Source organism: Cyprinodon variegatus, unplaced genomic scaffold (assembly GCF_000732505.1).
Source record: "Cyprinodon variegatus isolate N-32 unplaced genomic scaffold, C_variegatus-1.0 Scaffold620, whole genome shotgun sequence".
In the NCBI taxonomy this organism is placed as follows: Eukaryota; Metazoa; Chordata; class Actinopteri; order Cyprinodontiformes; family Cyprinodontidae; genus Cyprinodon; species Cyprinodon variegatus.
This window is the reverse complement of record NW_015151073.1, coordinates 169,098-188,565: the sequence shown is the minus strand read 5'-3', so window position 1 is coordinate 188,565 and position 19,468 is coordinate 169,098. Positions and strand designations below refer to the sequence as shown.

Genomic DNA, 19,468 nt, shown 5'->3' with positions numbered 1-19,468 from the left:
TTAATTTTACAATTTTTGTTATCAAATAAACCTAGAAGACTGAAGGAGTGCATTGATTTATGGATTCTGAAAATAAGAGTAAAATCAAACTTATTTCTCTTCTATCAAAAAAGAAAGAAAAAAAAAAGCTGCCCCTGAGATATTATTTATGTTGGAAAAAGAAAACATTTCTTCTCTACTTTGTGGAATCGTTCTATCCTTATGCATTATGAATGTTAAGCATAGCAAACAGTATGGATCTGAGTGACTGAAAACAAGCTAAAACAGTTAGATGAGTTGCTTTTAACTTCATCACTAGTAGAACTGCTCATGATGATCATTCAATGACTTTTGAAGGAAAAACTCTAAAACTGAAGGCACGACTGATGTACTGAGACAAGTCCTGCTTGTTTGTAAATGTGCTATAAGACTGGATGTTTGTTAATGAAAGCACACAACAGGTTTCCTGACATCTTCAGGGTTGAGATATGATTGAATGTGAGAAATTGGCAATCAGAGCATTTGTGTAAGAAGCAGGTATGGATTCACACTTCCCAAAGACTTAAAAGATGTCCTCCTGTAGAACATCTGCTGTATGTTTGATGAGCCTCTGTCCCTGAGAATGTACATAGAAATCAGTCAGATTTTTGCCATTTTAGCTACAAAAATCCTCTAAAATATCAGATGCACTCTGGAACAATAACTCTAACAAATGTGAGGTGAAGCTGATTGAATCATCTTTTAGAGAGAATACTACCTTTGAGTCTGTGTGAAAATGTTAATGCAATCAGAGGGAACAGTTTTAATGTGGTTCAGTGAATTCTAATCATGTTAGACCTGAAAGAAAATATGCCTGCTTGTCAGCATCACTTATTGTTCAGGGCACCCCTCTATTCATGTTAATTCACTTGCTGATGAAGAGGCTATGAAGAAACACCCAAATTCTCAGTTAACATGCAAATAGTAGGTTTTGGCAGGCAGACAATTATTATTTTTGCCACTGTTGTGGCAATTATAGCGTCACAGAATGGCTGGCGTTTAACATAATCCTGTGTGTGAGGGAATCCTCCCACTCTTGGCATTTTTTAAAAGTTAATATGTTCCAAACAATAGGCCAACAATCTCCATTGCAGAAATGTACCATTCTCTTTGCCAGATGGCTTATTCTTCTTTTCCATCTGCCAGAAAGCACCACAACTCTAGAACATCTCTTTTCTTCATTACTTAGGCAAAAAGAAGGGATTCTGTGAGAGTTTTACAGTAAAAACAGAAACATTTTGGGATTAGAGTTAGTTCATTTTGGTCTGTCTTAGTTTCATGGATCAGCAGCTCTGTCTCACAGCAGATATGATTTTTTTTTTCTCAGTGCTCAGCCGAAAGCTGCAATGTTATGTACAGTATGTCTCAGTGTTGTCTGAGGTTATTCTTCATTTTCTAGAGGACAAGGTAAAAAAAACTGCAGATATATCATTTGTCAAACTGAAACAAATGCCTTCACCTATTCTTTGACATTTTTAGATACATGTTTAGAAAAGTAAAGAAATCCCTATGAAAAATATTGCAGGTGTTTTAAACATCTCTATATGAATGTGATTTTAAAAAGGAGGAAATTAGTAAAAACACAGATTCTTCAACATTTCACCAAAATTATTAGAAAATGGTCTATAAAAAAATTTATTATAGGTACAATTACATCATATTTTACAGCCATAACATTAGCAAATCTTGATTGTCAAAAAAAAAAAGTATTATTATATTATAAATCATTTGTATAGTAGTAGACATAAATCAGTATTGTGCTTTCCAATGTTTCTTAATCAGACATGTATAAAAACACTTTTTTGTCCGATATAAGGAACAGAGGCATTCCATCCTGTAATCAAATTACCAGTTCCCCAAATGCATTGTGACGTCCCATAGTTAATTAGACTGATTGCATAAAAAATATGACTTGATATTATCTTTTTTTTTTTTTCAGTCTCAGAACTTACACTTATTATTTACGAGGGACCATGAAATTCAAAAGCACTCGGTGAAAAACACTAGAAAGAGTTTTTGTGTGTGTCTGTAGGTGGAGTAAAACAAACACAAGCATACTTGAAATTGTGCACGAAAGTTTACCTACCCTTACATTAAATACAGAAAAACATCAGCTGCAAGTAAAATAAATTGAGAAATTTAACTCAAATAATACATTTTTGAAATCATGACATTGATTTTGTCATGGATGTATGCAGGAATATCTATGCATGCATACATAGTCCTGCATACATACATGCATGCATGCATGTATGTACTGTATAAGAAGTAAACAGGCCTGATGGAGCTCCTAAAGTAAGGTCTTGAGGCAATCACTGGTATCAGGTGTTTTCTGTAATGTTCAGGAAATGTTCAGTTCAAGACTTCTTGCTGCATCTATTGATGGGTATAGACATGCTCACTGTTCACAAGAAATGTAGTTTTATCTGACTATTTTTTTTTTTTTTTAGGATTTTTTTAATGTTTTATATATGTTGGTATAAATTATATCGGAAATCCCACATCCTCCATCTCCGCTCCAGCCCGGCGGGCTTCAAACCTCCAGCACAAAGCAAAGCCAACATCCTCCGCTGTTCCTCCCGTATTGCTGCGCTCCGACTTCCTCTGAGCTTTAGGAGGGCATGCAGATACTATCATTAAATTTGTAGCAGCAAAACATGCAGAAACGAACACTTAATTTAATATGACATATTAAAAAATCCCCATCAGCATCCAGCATATGTGCGGTTTCTGATGGAGATGAGAAATCTGCTTCCTGGTCTGTTGAAGTACCAATGGTTTTCATCCAATCTTTTTAATAAACGCTGTTAGTTTTTGAAATATATAAGGATTATGCTCTAATTTGTAATTACCGATCTGTTGTTACTATATTTTAATTCGACAAATTTGATCTTCTTGTCATTCTTTTTCCTGTTTGGTATGTGATCTTTACCTGGCCAATGAGCACCTTGATATGTGCTTGAGAATGGCTTTTTCTCCATTCAAAGCCAGGTTTCAAGCCTCGCAGGGCAGCAAAAAGCCCACTGCTCTCATTAAGCCATACAAAAAAAAAAAAAAGTCAGTTCAGGTGTTTGATAAAATATGTGAATCAGGAAATTGTGTACAGTATATACCAAACAAAATTATTGTTGTTTTCTAGTTCAAAAAACACTTTAGATTTTAAAATGGAAAAATTTTCTATTTATTTTTTTTTATTTAAAAATTCAATGTATAACATGGACGCATAAATACCTCCTTTTATTTCAGTGTTACATTTTGTTTAAAGTAACAGATCATTAAAAATGTTTACTGGTTGATGATTTTCTTTATTCGGACCCCACTGATTTGTAATTGGTTACCCCTGCTTTAATGTTTGTAAATATATATTTCACATCATGTGCGCCATCCAATGCAGATTATTGCTGCCATCCACATGTAGTGACAACTAGTATAATTGGATGAGTCACATAACTCAAACACTCATTGGTTAGCTAAAGGAAATCATCAGAAGCAAGCAGGTGTTCTTCAAACAGCAAACGTGAATTGTCTGACATGCTACAATGTTGGATTCAGAAAAAGATGTTGAAATGTCTGAAAGGTCGGACACAGGTGAGAGCGTATCTGGAGATGGCAGAGACCAACAAGACCTCCCTCTTTGCCCTATCTCAAAGAATTTTTTTGAAATAGTTGAAAAATTGAGCTTTCAATTCATATAATGGCATCTGGCTGTTTTTTATGGGTTACTTTATACTTTTATACTCTAAGTAGTTTTTGGAGCACATACTTTTTCCCTTTTACTTAAAGAGGTCAAGTTGATACTTTTACCAGAGTGTTTTTAAACTGCAGTATCTATACTTCTACTTAAGTGACATAATATATGTACTTTTCACACCAATGAAAAATAGCATGTCCACAGATTGAGGGGAAGCTATGAAAGAATCATTTGAAACAGCAGGTCTCCACCTTCAAAGTCAGAATAGATTCCTGTGTTGTATTTTCAGTCAGTCCAGCCTGGTGACTATAAACCCTTCATCTTTATCATGTAGACTTCTGCTATGGATAACCTTTCTTGTGCAACTGACGTTATGTTCACAATGAAGACGCCATCCAATTATTATGTTTTTAAACTCTTCACTATTCTGTTATTTTTATACATTTTCTAAGGTCCACATTTGTGTGACCACCTTTACTATAAGCTTTTGCTGCTGTAACACCACAATTTCTCAGTTGTGGGACATTAAGGGAAGTTCTATTCCATTCAATATAAAGTCAGCACAAAACTTTTTGACAAAGACTGCCTGCTATTTTCTCAAAATTAAATCTTCTACACTATTTACTTTTTATTTATATAGCTCTTCACCTGTATGGATTGCATGAAGATGCACCATTTCACATATTGCACTGTACAACTGAATAGTTTGTTTCTTCATAACAGCAGTAACCATAGAAACAAGAGCTCTCACATTTGAGAGGGATCTTCTCAATCACAGCCCAATTATGCTGGAATTTTTACGTGGCTTTAATCATATATATATATAGAAGTAAAACAGATTAATATCTTGCTCTGTTTAAACTGAATATGAAACCTGTAATTAAGGCAATTATGAAAGTATTTTCTGAGGTTATGGATCAGCAGAAAAATGAAGCTATGTTTTATATAAACTGCTACACTTAGAATTCACTGGTTTGAAATTTGAAAGGGGCTGGCATTACGTCCATCATTTTTATATGCTCTATATATTATTTATTCATTGATTCAATCTGCCTGTCGGTATAAATCAAAGTCTAAAGCTGCCCATTTTAGCTCAAAAAAATACCTCAGCACCACATCTGGGTCTCCATTAAATGAAAATGTCAAAAATATGTCTGCAAGAGCCACGAGGATTAGAGATAGTGCCACTTCAGAGGCAGTAAAGGTCTCGGTTTGGATGCAATATGTTTGCATGATGAAGCAAAAGTAAGAAATTGAACTGAGAGTAATTCAAAAAGAAACTTTTTAAACTCTTCCCCCACCAGAAATGAGAGTAGGTTTGCATAAGGACCATAGTAACATGTCCCTACCAAAATTTTGGACCGACCTACTTGTCCCTACCAACAATTGCATTTGAAGAACATGTTTACAATTTACAATACAGCATTGTTGTAGCAGTAAAGGAGTTCTGGATTGAGAATATTGACAGACGAAAACATGTTTTATCTAAAATGCAAAATGTTTATTTTTTTTTTACAATTTTGGTATAATTCCTGCTCTAAGTGGGTCGCTTTGTGAGCTTAAGACATGTTTTAGAGCCTCTATACTCCAGTTAATTATTAATCAATCACTAAATTTGTTGACATTATTTCAATAATTGATTAATCCGATGAATTGTTTCAGCCCTAAATAAAATACATGAAATGGGTTAAACAGAGTAACTACAGTATAGCCTAGATGTACAACTTGCACAGTACTACTGTATATCTTCAAAAAAAATAAAAAATATAAATCCACATATGGCAGACATATTTAGAATATATTACCGGTATGTTAAATAGGCACAGATTTAACTACTGTCTTAGTTGTTGGCAATTTCAAATGCAAATCTTCTCAAAGTTGAAAATAGTCTTATTCCTCATTCATCAGAGCCAGTTAAGCTTCAGTCATTGATAAACAGCATCTAGTGTGTGTAGTGCTTATAAATTTTGTATAAATGTAGCAAGAAGTGCTGCTTTTCTCTTTAAACGAAATACCCCCTGATTTTCACGTCAAGCATAAAAAAACGAGCATGCATATTTTTGCATAGGACCAATGAAATCAGACCTATAGTGTCCCTACCAAAGTTGAAATCAAACCTATGCCTTTTCCCCCAGATATATTATAAAGTAGTTATTGTTCACATTCTGGTCTTGCTACCCTTAGAAATTTTTTGTTGTTTTATTCATATTCAAATCTTCCATTCTGAGAATATGAATAGTATGATAATATACTTTTGAATAAAGTATAAATTGTTCTTTCAATTACCAATTTAAACCAAAAGAATTCTAGATTTGAAGCAAGTAACATCTTAATTACTTGTTATTAAATGTCTGTTTTTGTCAGACATGGGCCTGCCAGTATGTTAAGGATTAAAATCACATCATCATAATATAATTAAATTGCTAAATGCTGTCCAATTATAAATATGTCTACATCCCAAAGCAAAAGAAACTCAAAATTGTTCATATTGTTGGGATCATTGCATCTATATAATCTATAGTTAATTTTCCTTACATTATTGATAAAGTATTTTTTAACTGAATTGTTTTTAAATTGAATCTTGAGTAGGGATGTCCCAATCCAATATTGATAATGGATATCGTTCCGATATTGGCCAAAAAACTACAGTAATATTGGATTTTATTAGACAGTGTCAAAAATCTCTTATATTTTCATGCTGATAGAGACACTTGGCTTCTGTTTCCATAACTCATTTAATAATTTGTCAGATGTTTTAATAATTGTTGTCGTTAACTTTATTTCCCTTTTTAGAAATACTACTTGATCAAGCTTTCTTTCTTTCTTTATGATTCATACTAATATTGTATCAGGTCAATATCGGTATTGGCCAATTCCTTAAAGATGCATCACTGGCATTGTATCGGAATGAAAATGTTCTCTCAGGACATCCCTAATCTTGGGCCTTTCTTTCTTCTTTAACCCCCCCAGCTTCTTAACAACCGTTAACAATCACAAATGCTCAGTGGTACTGTAAATGATGTGAAGTGATTAAACAGCTTCACCTGTTCTGGGTGGGCCTTTGACATCCATCTTGATGATCCTCAGACAACAGCAGGAACTATCAGCTGTTACCCTTCTGCCTCTGAAAGGAACTGTTAAGACTCATCTAAAGATGTTCTTTGATCTAACATCATGATATGCTAAGTCACATTTTTTTCATCTTTTTATAATTCTAAGACAACCCTAAGGTTAACATATTTCTAGCTTTAACCTGCACTGTTGCATATTTTCCATCCTTTCTTTCGCCTCAGAAGGCTGATGGATTAAAACACTGCTTTGACTTGGCTTAGAAGACACTTTAAAGGCACATATTTTAGCTTTAAAAGGCTTTTTTGGTAAGTAAATATGTTGCATTGCCACATAGGGAAAGGCGTTTTGATGCATGCATTAAAAAGTTGAAGCTAAGGCACATTGCATTCGCTGGAATCCCCCTCCTAAACAGCAATATCGTATTAAAGAAGTAAAAACCAAGATCACTGGTGGCCATGGTGACCAGTTAACAAATTTTTCCTTTCATAAAATGTAACTAAAGAGCAAATTGTGAACACCTGTGCCACTAATTACAAGAAGATTTGTAGACAAGAATAAGCTGTAAGAATCATTTTTATTTAAAATCATTCTCATCACTGCCGATTTTAAATACCCTTAAATTTCCTCTTAGTTGAAGAAGATTTCACAGGTGCATTTAAATAAATAGGAACATCCTCAATCAGTCAATATATTTCAGTAATTCAAGTGAAACTTGTCCTGTTTGTAATAAATGATGGTGAATTACTGACTGTAAGCTCAATATGAACACAGATGGCAAAAGCACTGTAAAGCACAGGTAACTAAGGCTTCCATCTTTACAGATTTCCTACAACACATTATTTCTAATCTAATTGAAAGTTCTGTTGGATACTGTAGATAATCACCTCTCTGCTGGTATTGATCTCATTGGGAAGCTTCAAGGTCTTATATGCATCAATACTGTCAGCCCGAAAAGCAATTGATGTGAAGTAAGGTCACAGACCATGAGAAATCCTTTGCTTTTAACAATAAAGTGCTTCTTGTGATATTTTTTCTCATGCACATTTTCCACTGGTAGTCTAAGTGTTTGGAGCCATGCAGAGCTAAAATCCTCTCATGCCCCACTGTGAGTAAGAGAAGGCATGTTATCCAGTCAGATAGGTTGGTTTCCAGTAGGTGATGAGGTGCTGCTATTAATCCCTCACCCCTGTCCAATTACTCTGCTCTCCATCAGCTGTCGAACAGACAGGCAGATTGTGACAGGTGAGAAAGTATCCCCGTTGGCCATCATTGGGAGGTAAAATATAAAAAAAAAAAAAAGAAAAGGAGGACTGGCTGTGAGTGTGTGAGGTGATTGATGAGAGCAGGGTGACAGCATGTAGTCTATAGCTATATTTGAACACCACCACATACTGGTGTGATTGGCACATCGTGGTGGTGGTAGGCCAGGCATGAAACAGAACATGTCATTTTAATATTTAAAAGATTATAACTCTTGCATTAAAGAAGTGTGACTTAATGGAAGCCGGGTAGTGGGGTTATCATTCAGAAAGTGCATGATCACCGACTGAAATAACTTCCCTCATATTTGTACCCTTTTCTCCTGCATCTGAACCCATCTTAGACTGTAGATTACCTACTTTTAATAAAAAGAGGAATAAATGGTTGCAGACCTTTTAAAACTACAGTATATGAGGAGTTTCTCTCCTTTCTGCAAAGGCATCCAGTCTTCAAAGGGATTGAAGCTGACTTTTAAAAGCAACTGTAGAAGGCTTACTTTGGTATTAAGGAGAGTCTTATTTTTAGAGTTCGATTTGATTTATAGCTCTCAATAGTTTGGAAAAGCAGCAAAGCTTTTAACAAACTGAAAAATGCACTAAAGCTCTCTCTTTTTATGAAATAGATGAGACGCATATTAATAGCCTCATCAATCTTTTAAGCCAATAGCCTGAGCAAGTATAGACTAGGGACACATTACCATTAATATTACTCTTGCCTTTATTTCAACCTGCCTGTAAAACTGACAGAAGCAGTTATTTTGTATAATGTGAAGAGCCAAACAAGTCTTGTGCACCAATAAAAATAAAAGGTTTACTTTTTTTTATTTGCTTGTATTAAGAGGATGTAATATAAGACTAAGGCTCCTATCGTCTTTGAATTGTCCACTTTTCTCAGTTTTTTTCAAAGTTGATCAAATGAGAGAAATAATTTTAAATAATTACAGGCCGGTTTGGTTCCTTTTAAGGAGTGTTGGTCAACAGGAGATGTGTTGCAGTACTCATGTCAGAACTATGCATAAAATATGTGTTAAAAATCTTCACATATATTTCTTTTTGAAAAACATAACACAGGATAAACCCGGTGTAAAGATTTTGTTAGCCGAGAAATTGTTTCACATGTAAATGATAAATCTCACCTTCTTGCGCTTGTCGTCTGAAATGATTTCTGAATCTTATTTAAGCTTTTAAATCTCACAGCTGGCTGGTCCTGATGTAACTCAGCTGATTTGGGGCTTTGACTGAATTGCTTGGCAGAACTGGAGCATAAAAGAGGCAGTCTAACCTCTAACTCGCCAGCTGCAACAGTGCTTTCACAAAACTGAGACCACAAAAACATGCCTTAAACAAAAACCCTTCATTCTACCTTGAAATGTTTTGTAAAATGGATGACCAGCTGCCTTCATTTTTCAAATGAAATTTTCACCAGAAAACATTTCCCTATTGCCCTAAACAATTAAAATATTAAACCAATATTAAATAAATTGAGGGTAAAAGCAGTTTAACTATAAATTCTGCTCTCAACTCTGAAAGTCTCTTCATATTTTGAGTTTTAATTTCTCCCTTGAGTACAATTATACTGCAGAGTTAGACCACAAAATCTGTTGTATTCACAGCTTTAAAACAATAACATAATATAGTAATTTAATAGTTGTAGCACAATACACTGCTAACAGAGTTTGGAGTAACAGTGTTGCATGATAACAGCATTAGTCAAAGCTTTTATTTTCCACTGAAAACAAAATCTAATTCCTTTTTACATGCTGTATGCTGTTGCATCACTTGTAATCTACCTTTAGCTAGCAATTATTGACTTTTCTTAAGTTAACTCTCTCTGCAGGGGGGAATATATTGTTACTGCAGGGACCAGTAGCAGGGAGGTGAGATATTCATACATGAAGCCGATTGGCTGAGCAGCTGTAATGTAGGCGGGTGTTCAGCATGCCTTCAACACGGACGATGATGCAGAGTCACTGATTTAATGACAGCGTCCCTAAAGAAAAGTGTTGGAAGGTTAAACGTGTCCTTGGTTTGTTCATTGTATGCAGGAAGAAAACTTGTGTGACACTTAAAGGGCATTAATTCATCAAAAGTTTTATTTGAATTGTATAAATCAACGTTTTATGTCCAAAAGCAATGATGACCTGCACAGCAGCATTGTATCTCCAGCAACTGTAGTATCTAGGCAACAGCTGTCAGTCTGGTAAACAATCTGGTTGTTATTTGAAATAGTAAAGGTTAGCTGTTCTATGAAGTGCTATTAAAACTATCATATCGTAGTGACTAAAATGTGACTAAAACTTAATTAAAACTAAAAATAGTTCTCTTCCTGAAGAGTAAAACTAATACTAAATCTAAGATGGCTGTCAAAAAACAACAGACTGTAAATGCAATTAGTTTTTGGGTCTGGCCTCATTAAAAACGAGGATGCAGTTTAAGGTCAAGGGAGATGTCTTTACAAGTCTTTTCTTCATTGGTTATAAAATAAATAATTTTATTATGAAGCATTCCTGCTCAGCGTCATATAATCGAATCACAGAGTATATCTGCAATCTCTGGTATTGAAGTTCATACTTGGTTCATTGTGACAAAAAAATAAAAATACTTCAGCTTCCTGAGCTTCCACTCAGAACCATTAAGCTTTGCACTTCTTTTTGTTTTTTCTAATAGCCGTGGCTTTAATTTAATTTATTGGGTTTTTCTTTTATTTCCCACCAGGCATTTTAAACTTAATCAGAACTCCAGAGCAACACAAATTTCTATCCATTTTGTGGAAGAGTTGGAACATAGCTGTTGTTTAAATATTGCTCTTTCTCTTTAAGGTTGATAGGATGGCCTTTGCATATTGTTAAGCCATGTGCATCTGTATATGATGATGGATTGCACTGCAGCATTCTCCACTGATCCCGTCTGTCCCCTTGTCCTCTGCTGCTCTCCTGTTAACACTCCTCTGCTGGTAACGTCATGATGAGAATGACAAGAAATGATGGAAGTTGGTCCTTGAGAGCTAATTTGATTTGGAGGAGAGGTGTATTAACAGGCAAATGGCTTGTTTTAACTGATGCATTGCTCTAAGACATATGCTTAAAAATATTTTTTGGTGATTTGTATCCTTAGTTTAACACAAACAGTCTATCATATTGAATCTGGAAAGCGAAAATCTATGAGACCTTTGGGTCATGAACAATTGGAGGCTCTTGCATTAGCTCACGTGTTTATATCAGCCTGATATTGAGGAACAAACTAATAAGAGGTGCATGTCAACAGTCCTCCCACCCATCCAGCCACACTTCCCTGTGACTATTTTGGTTGTCATTTTTAAAGTTTTTTTTTTTGTTTGTTTGTTTTTTTTTTGTTTGTTTTTTATGGTACTTGTTTTGAGGTTCTGAGGAACATCAGATCTAGTAAAAGGTATTTTAAAGGCTTAAAAGTTATGTTTTCCTCTAACTTTAATAAAAATAACTTTTCTGGAGCCTCTAAGATTCTTGATACTTTTTGCCTTACAAAAAATACAGCGAACTTAAGGACACTCATATAACTTTGTTCATTTTTTTATGTATTGAGAAAGGAAAAAAAATCTTAAGTTTTATGGCAAGAAAATAAATCTTGCACTTTATATGGTGATTTAAAAAATGATACCCGAACATTCTTTTATGTAATTTAGGAGAAAACTCAGTTACAATCTATAAATTATCACATGAAAATACCTTTTCATGTGATAATTTTATTGCAGAGAACTACTGCAGAGGAGCTGAAGTCTCAGAAACGCATGCAGCTCTAATACTTCAGGTCAAAGACCCCTGGTTTTTGGGCCAAATAGTAATTTATTTAATGTTCAAAACATTGTAATAGCTTCCAACTGTTGTTTTCAGCTTTCTCTAGATGTTATGATAATTAAGGTAAGAAAAAAAATGTCTGAAATAAACCACTATGTTTGTAATTAAAGTCTAGAATTATTATCTACATTTATTTCCTGACATACTTGGATTTTAAACAGTGTTCTAATGGATTGGTTATTATGCGTGTATTGAATCTATATTTTATTTTATATATTTAAATCAAATCAGGCATATTTTAAAGGACATTACAGATTATGGGTTGTAACTTAACATAATTCAAGCTGTTCTGGAGGGATTAGCTAAAGCTATTGGCCTAATTATTTAAAATACAGTATTTTATATGTCCTTTGAGCCCAGATTACTTTCCTACACTGGCTTCTATATCTCTCTAGCTCTCTTTGTACGTTCATTGCACCCTTGTCCCTTCTCCTCTAAACCATAAATAGATAGCAGGGAGCACCATCTGCAATCCTTTGAGTCCTATCGCTGCTCTGACTCACTAAGGTGCTGCCTTGTGATATAAAATATTACAGAGCACGGGGGTTAAATTACATTAGGCTGCAATGATAAATATGTTCCATAAAACTCCGAACATGTCTCATAAATGACAGAATTTGTTTAATCTGATAAATGTGGATGCAGGGGTGTTTAAGTTGCACGTGATGTAAGTCAGGCTTACAGGTAGTGGAGTGGCATGTATAAAACTGTAATGATGATTGAGGCAGCTGTGTGTGTGTGAGTGCGTGTGCCTAAAATCCCCTCCTTTATCATGTTCAGGGCCAACCCTGGCACTAACACAGCAGCCGTCTGAATTATTTATCCCCTGAGCGGTACAACTACTTTTACTGCTGCCACACAGTGGAGAAAAATGCTCGCCTTGCACCTCCGAGATCTTTTCCATAAACGTCATCTCCTTTCTTCTTTCCAATTAAACCTTCCAAAAGAAGTATCCTCCCTGTTTCAGGCCTCAAGCTTTATTTCTTTTTGCTTTTGTTACAAAAAAAGAGTTGGACTCTCACATAATGGCTATTGATTTGCTGAACAATAAGGCCAGATTGCACAAAATAGCTTATGAGAACTGTTAAAACGTACTTGCTATTTATTCTCCTCAATTTTAAATGTGCTATTCACCAATTTCCTTTTTATATAATCCCTCCCTGCAAAACACCCAGAATAAGTAAGATACTTTTTTGTAGTGGAGAATGAGGAAAACTCTCTTGCATATTGTTGAAAGTATGTTGCTCATTACTACCTTTAAGCTTTTGGAGAAGTTACTTCTTAAACAGTGCCACTTCTTTTTAATCCTGAGAAATTTAACTTCCATCTGAATATTTCTTGAATATTGTTCTTTGATATGAATTTAGTTCAAATGAAAAATTTAAGACTAAGGGACAATGGCTTTTTATAGCACTGTGATATGTGGCTGGAAAATATGTACAGTGGAATCTGCTTATAGTGATCAAGTTGGTCCAGAGCCAGTTTGAACACTATAAGTGGTTGATAACTATATCCGTGACCTCTATAAGCAGATTTCATTTGTATTTTGAACAGTTATTTCATTATGACTAGTTCTACTCTATGTTCAGTAAATAATTGGCTTTTTTAAATTTATCTTTAAAAATTGTTTTGACAAAACCCTCCTTAAGCCTCCCTTGACTTTTTCAAGTCATAAATTAAAACTGCAAGTCAATATTCTGTATGCAGTGTTTGGTGGTCTCTGTTCTACCCAGGGGCATGTTTTAGCATCTAATTTGCGGGCGGTTGGTGGTAACAACTGACCTTTCATCATGACGGCAACATACACCAATAGCCATGTCATCTTTGACTTCTCCTCTGTAGGAGACACAATATGGCAAACAGGCGAGGTCATGCTATGTTTGCACCCGCTCCTCCAGACATTTGCACATGCAGCTGTGAATGCTAATGAGACATGTTTTTCTTGGTCAAGAGGAATTTTAATTGGGAGTCAAGTTATTTGTGTGCCTGCTTGCTCGTTACTGGTGTTCTGATGTCTGGTTTGAACAGGAGGGAAGGAAATGTGATATATGCGGCTAAAGAGTCTGACATTTCAAAAATGAAACAGACATACCAGATTACTCTGGAGAGCATAAATAGTGGATCCAGGTATATGTTCACTAATGTAGCACAGACAGAGTGGAGGGAGGACTGGATTCCCTCTGTGTTCTCAACGCGTTGCATAGACAGAGAGGCGTGTATGAACACAGGTGGCTTCATGACTTAAATAATGCATTGAATTGCATCCAGGAGTTTAGAACAAAGTTGCAGCAAAAAAAATAAAATAATATAATGCAGCTTATTTTCACTATACATTGTAATTTCATACTTTTGTGATTGGTATCTGATTTATTGGAGCTTTTCATGCCAGGCTTGCATCCTGGAAGAAAGTTTTTATTGTTTCACTGTAGACCTACTTGAAAACATTCTCCTATCTGATAGCTTTACTTGAATTGGCATCATTTTCTCCTCAAGTAAGAGCACGGTCTTATTAGCTCCATTATCCCCAAGTTGCTGACCTGGTTAAGGTCTAGCAAGATGATGGCCAGTCCCTTGCCCATGCTTGTCATGTTTCATCAGTTAACAGTAGAAATTTGAAAAATTGGACTCCAGGGCACCATGAAAAGCAATTCTCTGCCATATGAAGTAGATATGAAGCGAAGATGTTATTGAGGCAATCTGGGCTTTGTTCACATGCTCATACAAATGTGTAGCAGAGGAGAAAATGACTGCTGGGTAATTACTTTCAATAGTACAGGCTTTGACCAATTTGCAGTGCAAGTCAATTATGAAACTTCACCTTCAGGTAGACCGGAACAGCTGTGTTAATGAAATGTATCTGAGGAACCATTTAAAAACCCTCCACTGAAAAGGAGTCAAAGTAATTTAGCAAATGAAAATGACAAACAAACACCTATTCCATAAACCAATACCAGTATAATGCTTTCACTTTCTATTTTCCTTCCAAAAAGCTGTTAAAAAACCCTCTTGGATGAGTAATGGCTGCAGAGTGAATACATATTATCCACCCTCTTACCCCTATCTCAAAGCTCCAAAAACTTGTGGTGTGTCATTTATTCTGTGCAAAGGCGTATCTGTCATGAGCATGTCTGTTTTTCAGAGGTGAATGAACCTCTAATGTGGCTCTTCACATTCCAGAGACACGCTGTACCTCAGTGGCGGCACGGGAACCGCTACCAGATCAGTCATGTCTGTAAAACCATTTATGGAGGAAGAGCATGAAATGACTATCTCAAAGCACAGCAGACAAAGAGGTTAAGAAATGCTAATGGCTCTGTGCTTTAATAGATTATAAACCAACAAGCTTTACAATTTGAAATTCTTCTTAATTTTTTGCTCAAACCCCATTTGAGAGCAATCATGAAGGCTAATTACTTGTTTTATAAAAGTTAAACCAACATCTAACAAATGAATTATTGTGTTTGGAAAACAGATTATTTGAAGATGCAGTAATTATGCTTATTGTCAGCTTTAGAGCCACCTAATCATTATCAACCTGTTTTCTATTAATATTGTAAACCATTACTTCTTATTTTTGATCTATTTTTCTCAGGACAGTAGGCAATGAAAATTCACAATTTTGTTTCAGTCGTTGGTCAGTATCTCTTGAAGAACTGCTTTTTGTCCTCAAAGTTCTGTTTTTCTTTTTTTAAGGTATTTAGAACCAATTGAGGTTGTAACCATAGTTTTTACTGCAGGAGTTGGATTTAATAATATTGCTTCTTTGATTGTATCATATGCTATAGAATCACTCGTTTGAATGAATTTATTTATAACATCACTTTCCATGGTATTTGGTCAGTAGCACTAAGAGTGATGTTTCATCTGGTGATTAATATTCATGAGCTTAAGGGACATAAATACACTCTTATTATTTTTGCTTGTGCAGAACGCACACATCTACCCACTAACACAAAATTATACTCTCCATCCCTGTGCAGTTTTAACCAAATATATTATTCATAGATTCCTCTGAGTCATTTGGTTGCTTGTGGTGAAACGGTGGTAAAAATACTTTAGAGGAAAAAAAAACAAGCATCCACTCACATGTACTCCAACACAGCTCTGATGTTGTGTTGCAAACATTCACAGTAAGTTGTATGATGAATATTTTCTGGTACCAGGATGGACAAGTCACTCTTTAAGTGTTTACCTTCTGACTGCTCCTTAGTTCCTTGAGCTACTCAAGTCTATTGTGAAATTAAATAAAATGATATTTGGATAGACTGGATTCAGACTGTCAAATATGTCCAAGTCACATTAGAAAGGTTGTAAGTCTTCATTTATTATAAGAAATAGTTGGACAAAATATATATCCTGGTTTTGGTTGGTTAAGCTTTAATTTTACAGATCTTTAAAACAGTTTTGTGTCAACATACTACATCCTTGAAACAAATTCTCATGGTTCATTTCATGCTCTTCTTAGGTATTTACAAGGTATGGGAAGTGCTACATGTTCAATGCCGCAGAGGAAGGGAAGACACTACGCACCACCATGAAAGGAGGGACAGGAAACGGCCTGGAGATCATGCTGGACATCCAGCAGGACGAGTACCTGCCAGTCTGGGGGGACACAGGTATGCCCAATTACACGCTTGACTCTGAAAACTTTTAGTTGAAAAGAGTTAACAAATCTCCTACTTTATTATAGTTAGCCTTATAGTTTTAGCCATAACAATTAGGATGACCCAAAAGTTTAGTTTTAGACAGTTCCAGTGTTTTCTTTTTCCTGATTGCCATTAATGATAACTCTTAAAACTTTCTTTCATTATAGGGACAGTTTGGTTGCAAGGAAACTAAAAGCAGATGCTTTGTTTTAATGAATTGTTTATACAGTGCACTAATATAACACTGGTGAAAATCCAAACTGTCCAGTATTTCTGAATATGAAGAAGCAGAAGAAAAATCTGTTTTATTTTTTGTTACTTTGACTTTTCTTCATTTTATTAAATTGTAGGTCTTGCACTTTAGATTCATCCATATTTGAGACGGTCATCCTTTCACTCATCCCCAAGCTAGATGAACTTTTCTCTTTTTCTAGACCCGCTTTTGTCATGGTCACAAGCCATCACTACTCCTATCAGTCCACTGCCAGAACTCATCTACGTGCAGTTTGTCTCAGAGGTTTTGTGTTTAGTATAAAGAAAATTAAACTGTGAAATGTTTTTCAACTTTTTTGTTTCACAGGAGTATTTCGTAGTAATCTTTGGGTGTTTTATATTTCAGAAATATGACCTAATATAACAATATTATGAAAAGACATTATCTTTTTACTTTTTTGAGAGCCAATTGATGCAAAGGTGGATACTTAGAAAACAATTAAAACATGAAAATTAAGTCAAAATGCATACATTTCCAGACTTCTTATTCAATACACTTGTAACAGTGTTTGTTATTGTTGTTGTTTTTTATTATATATATATATATATATATATATATATATATATATATATATATATATATATATATATATATATATATATCAGATTAGGGCCAGGGCTTGTAAAACTCATCACACTCAACAATCATCTCTTTCAGTTCCAAAGTAGATAAATCAATATCTTTCAACAATTGGAAGGATGACTGATTTTCCGGTTCCAAATTACAATAATTAATGATCAAAGGTGTTTTAAAATGTGAAACATTGTTTTCTCTTTAGTTTTGTTTTGCCCAGTAAAATCATCTCTAATTGTTTGAAAGATGAAAAAGTTGGCTTCTGAAGTTAAGGGCAATTTATTTGAGATAACTTTTTCATAGCTGAAAATAAATATACATATAATATATAAGCAATATGTCAAAAATTGTTCAATTGTATCTGAATTTATTTAAAAAGTAATATTTAAAAAACTGTCAGGCTTTTAAATATACATCCATATAAATACCAGTGTAAATACCCTGTGCAATAACCTGTTATAATTTTTGTCCACTGCAAGATCAATAAAGTCAATCAATCAATCTTTACTAATGCAACAAATTAGTATGGGCAATATATACAGGGCTATTCAAAAACGCCTCTACTATAGAAAAATTGGCAGAACTGTTTGTATTTGTTTTTTTAAAACAAAACAATTATAGATGATAAAATCTTGTTTTTATGATTGGTCAAATGTGCATTGGATTTTTTTTAATTATAACAATTAAAGCTTTACTTAAGCTACAAAAATATCTGTCATCGAGGTGAGTGGGACTTTTGGTCAGACGTCTTTTTAATTAGAGACAATTTCAATAAAAAAAAAAGGGCAGTTAAGGAAATGACCAGATTTATTTTTATGCCTTTATCTCCACACAAGCCTAACCAGGTCTTACATACTCAATATCTAATATTCAAGCCTGGCCTGAGTATGTAGATGTTTTTACTCAACATTTCTGCCTCTCATAACAAAAACAACTTTAAAAAGAATTTAATCTGCAAAAGAACAAAGACAGACTTTTAAAAGCCTGGAGATTTTTAATCAAGACAGCTTTAAAAAGGAAGTCTAGAATTTGGGAAATTATCAAACATGTTCAAAGAGAACTATGGAATCTAATTTTCATATATAGTAAAAACCTCAATCATAGAAGCACTTAAATAACAAGCTTGATCAAATATATTTAAAGGCAGACTTGTTAATGTGTCCAGGAGAGCCACATGTTAAAACAAAAATGACTAAGATTATTTGTGTTACCATATGACACCAGGTCCATTAAAAAAAAGCTTAAGAACTGGTGGAATAAAAGAAAAGCCAAAGAAAAAATAGCAACAACAAACAATTATTTCCAGATCATTAGAATGAATATCTTCTTGAAACATTGAGTATGAGCTTCTACAATTAAGGAATCCTTTTTAATTTAAAAGGATTCTTTGCTTGCCCAATGATAGAAAATTATAACAATGACAAGTATTAAAAAAACAACAACTTCAGGAAAAAAAAAGATTATAGATTTTCTATTGTTCTCATTCACACAATAGCAAAGCATGGCTACTGATTTCCATAATCTTCTTTCGATTGGTTTATGAGCGTTTCAAAGTGACTCCTTTCCTGAATCCACTTCCTTCTTAGAAACTCGGACTTGGAGTCCTGCACAAGAATGAGAATCACAGGAAAGTAGCCAAACTAACTCAGATTTGAGGCCTGATCACTACCTTGAGATGTGGTTGCAATAGTTATTTTTGTTTTGCATAATTTATTGTGTCTTATTTGTAAGAATTCTGCAAAGTTTGTTTTTCTCCAGATCTGGAAAATCTTTAGCATAGTGATATTCTACTGGGGTATAACATGGTTTGAAAACAAATAAAGAAAGCCTCTGTGCATCCTAAAATCTATGCCTAGAGAAGGCTAACACCACATGCCCTTTCAAAGTGATCCCCGAACAGGCAGAACTGCAGTTAATTGGAAGCTGAGACAGACTGAAAAAGTTACACAACCTCATCTCATCAATAGTAGACCATCTCTCTATTTTAACCTTGATGTTATGGTTCAATTCACTGCAACTCCATGTGGCACAAAAACGTTACTTCCATTAGTTTTCATTATTTAGCAAACTTTTCCCTTTCAAATTATGAATATATATATATA

At 34.5% G+C, this 19,468-nt stretch overlaps 1 protein-coding gene across 1 annotated transcript in view; it reads left to right on the top strand.

The window, feature by feature from the left end:
• LOC107096384 (acid-sensing ion channel 2-like) overlaps window positions 1-19,468 on the top strand; it is a 153,490-nt gene that overhangs the window by 84,159 nt on the left and 49,863 nt on the right. Inside the window, 1 exon segment of the mRNA XM_015393003.1 lies at window positions 16,339-16,489. Within this exon segment, the coding sequence (XP_015248489.1) occupies window positions 16,339-16,489 (151 nt within the window).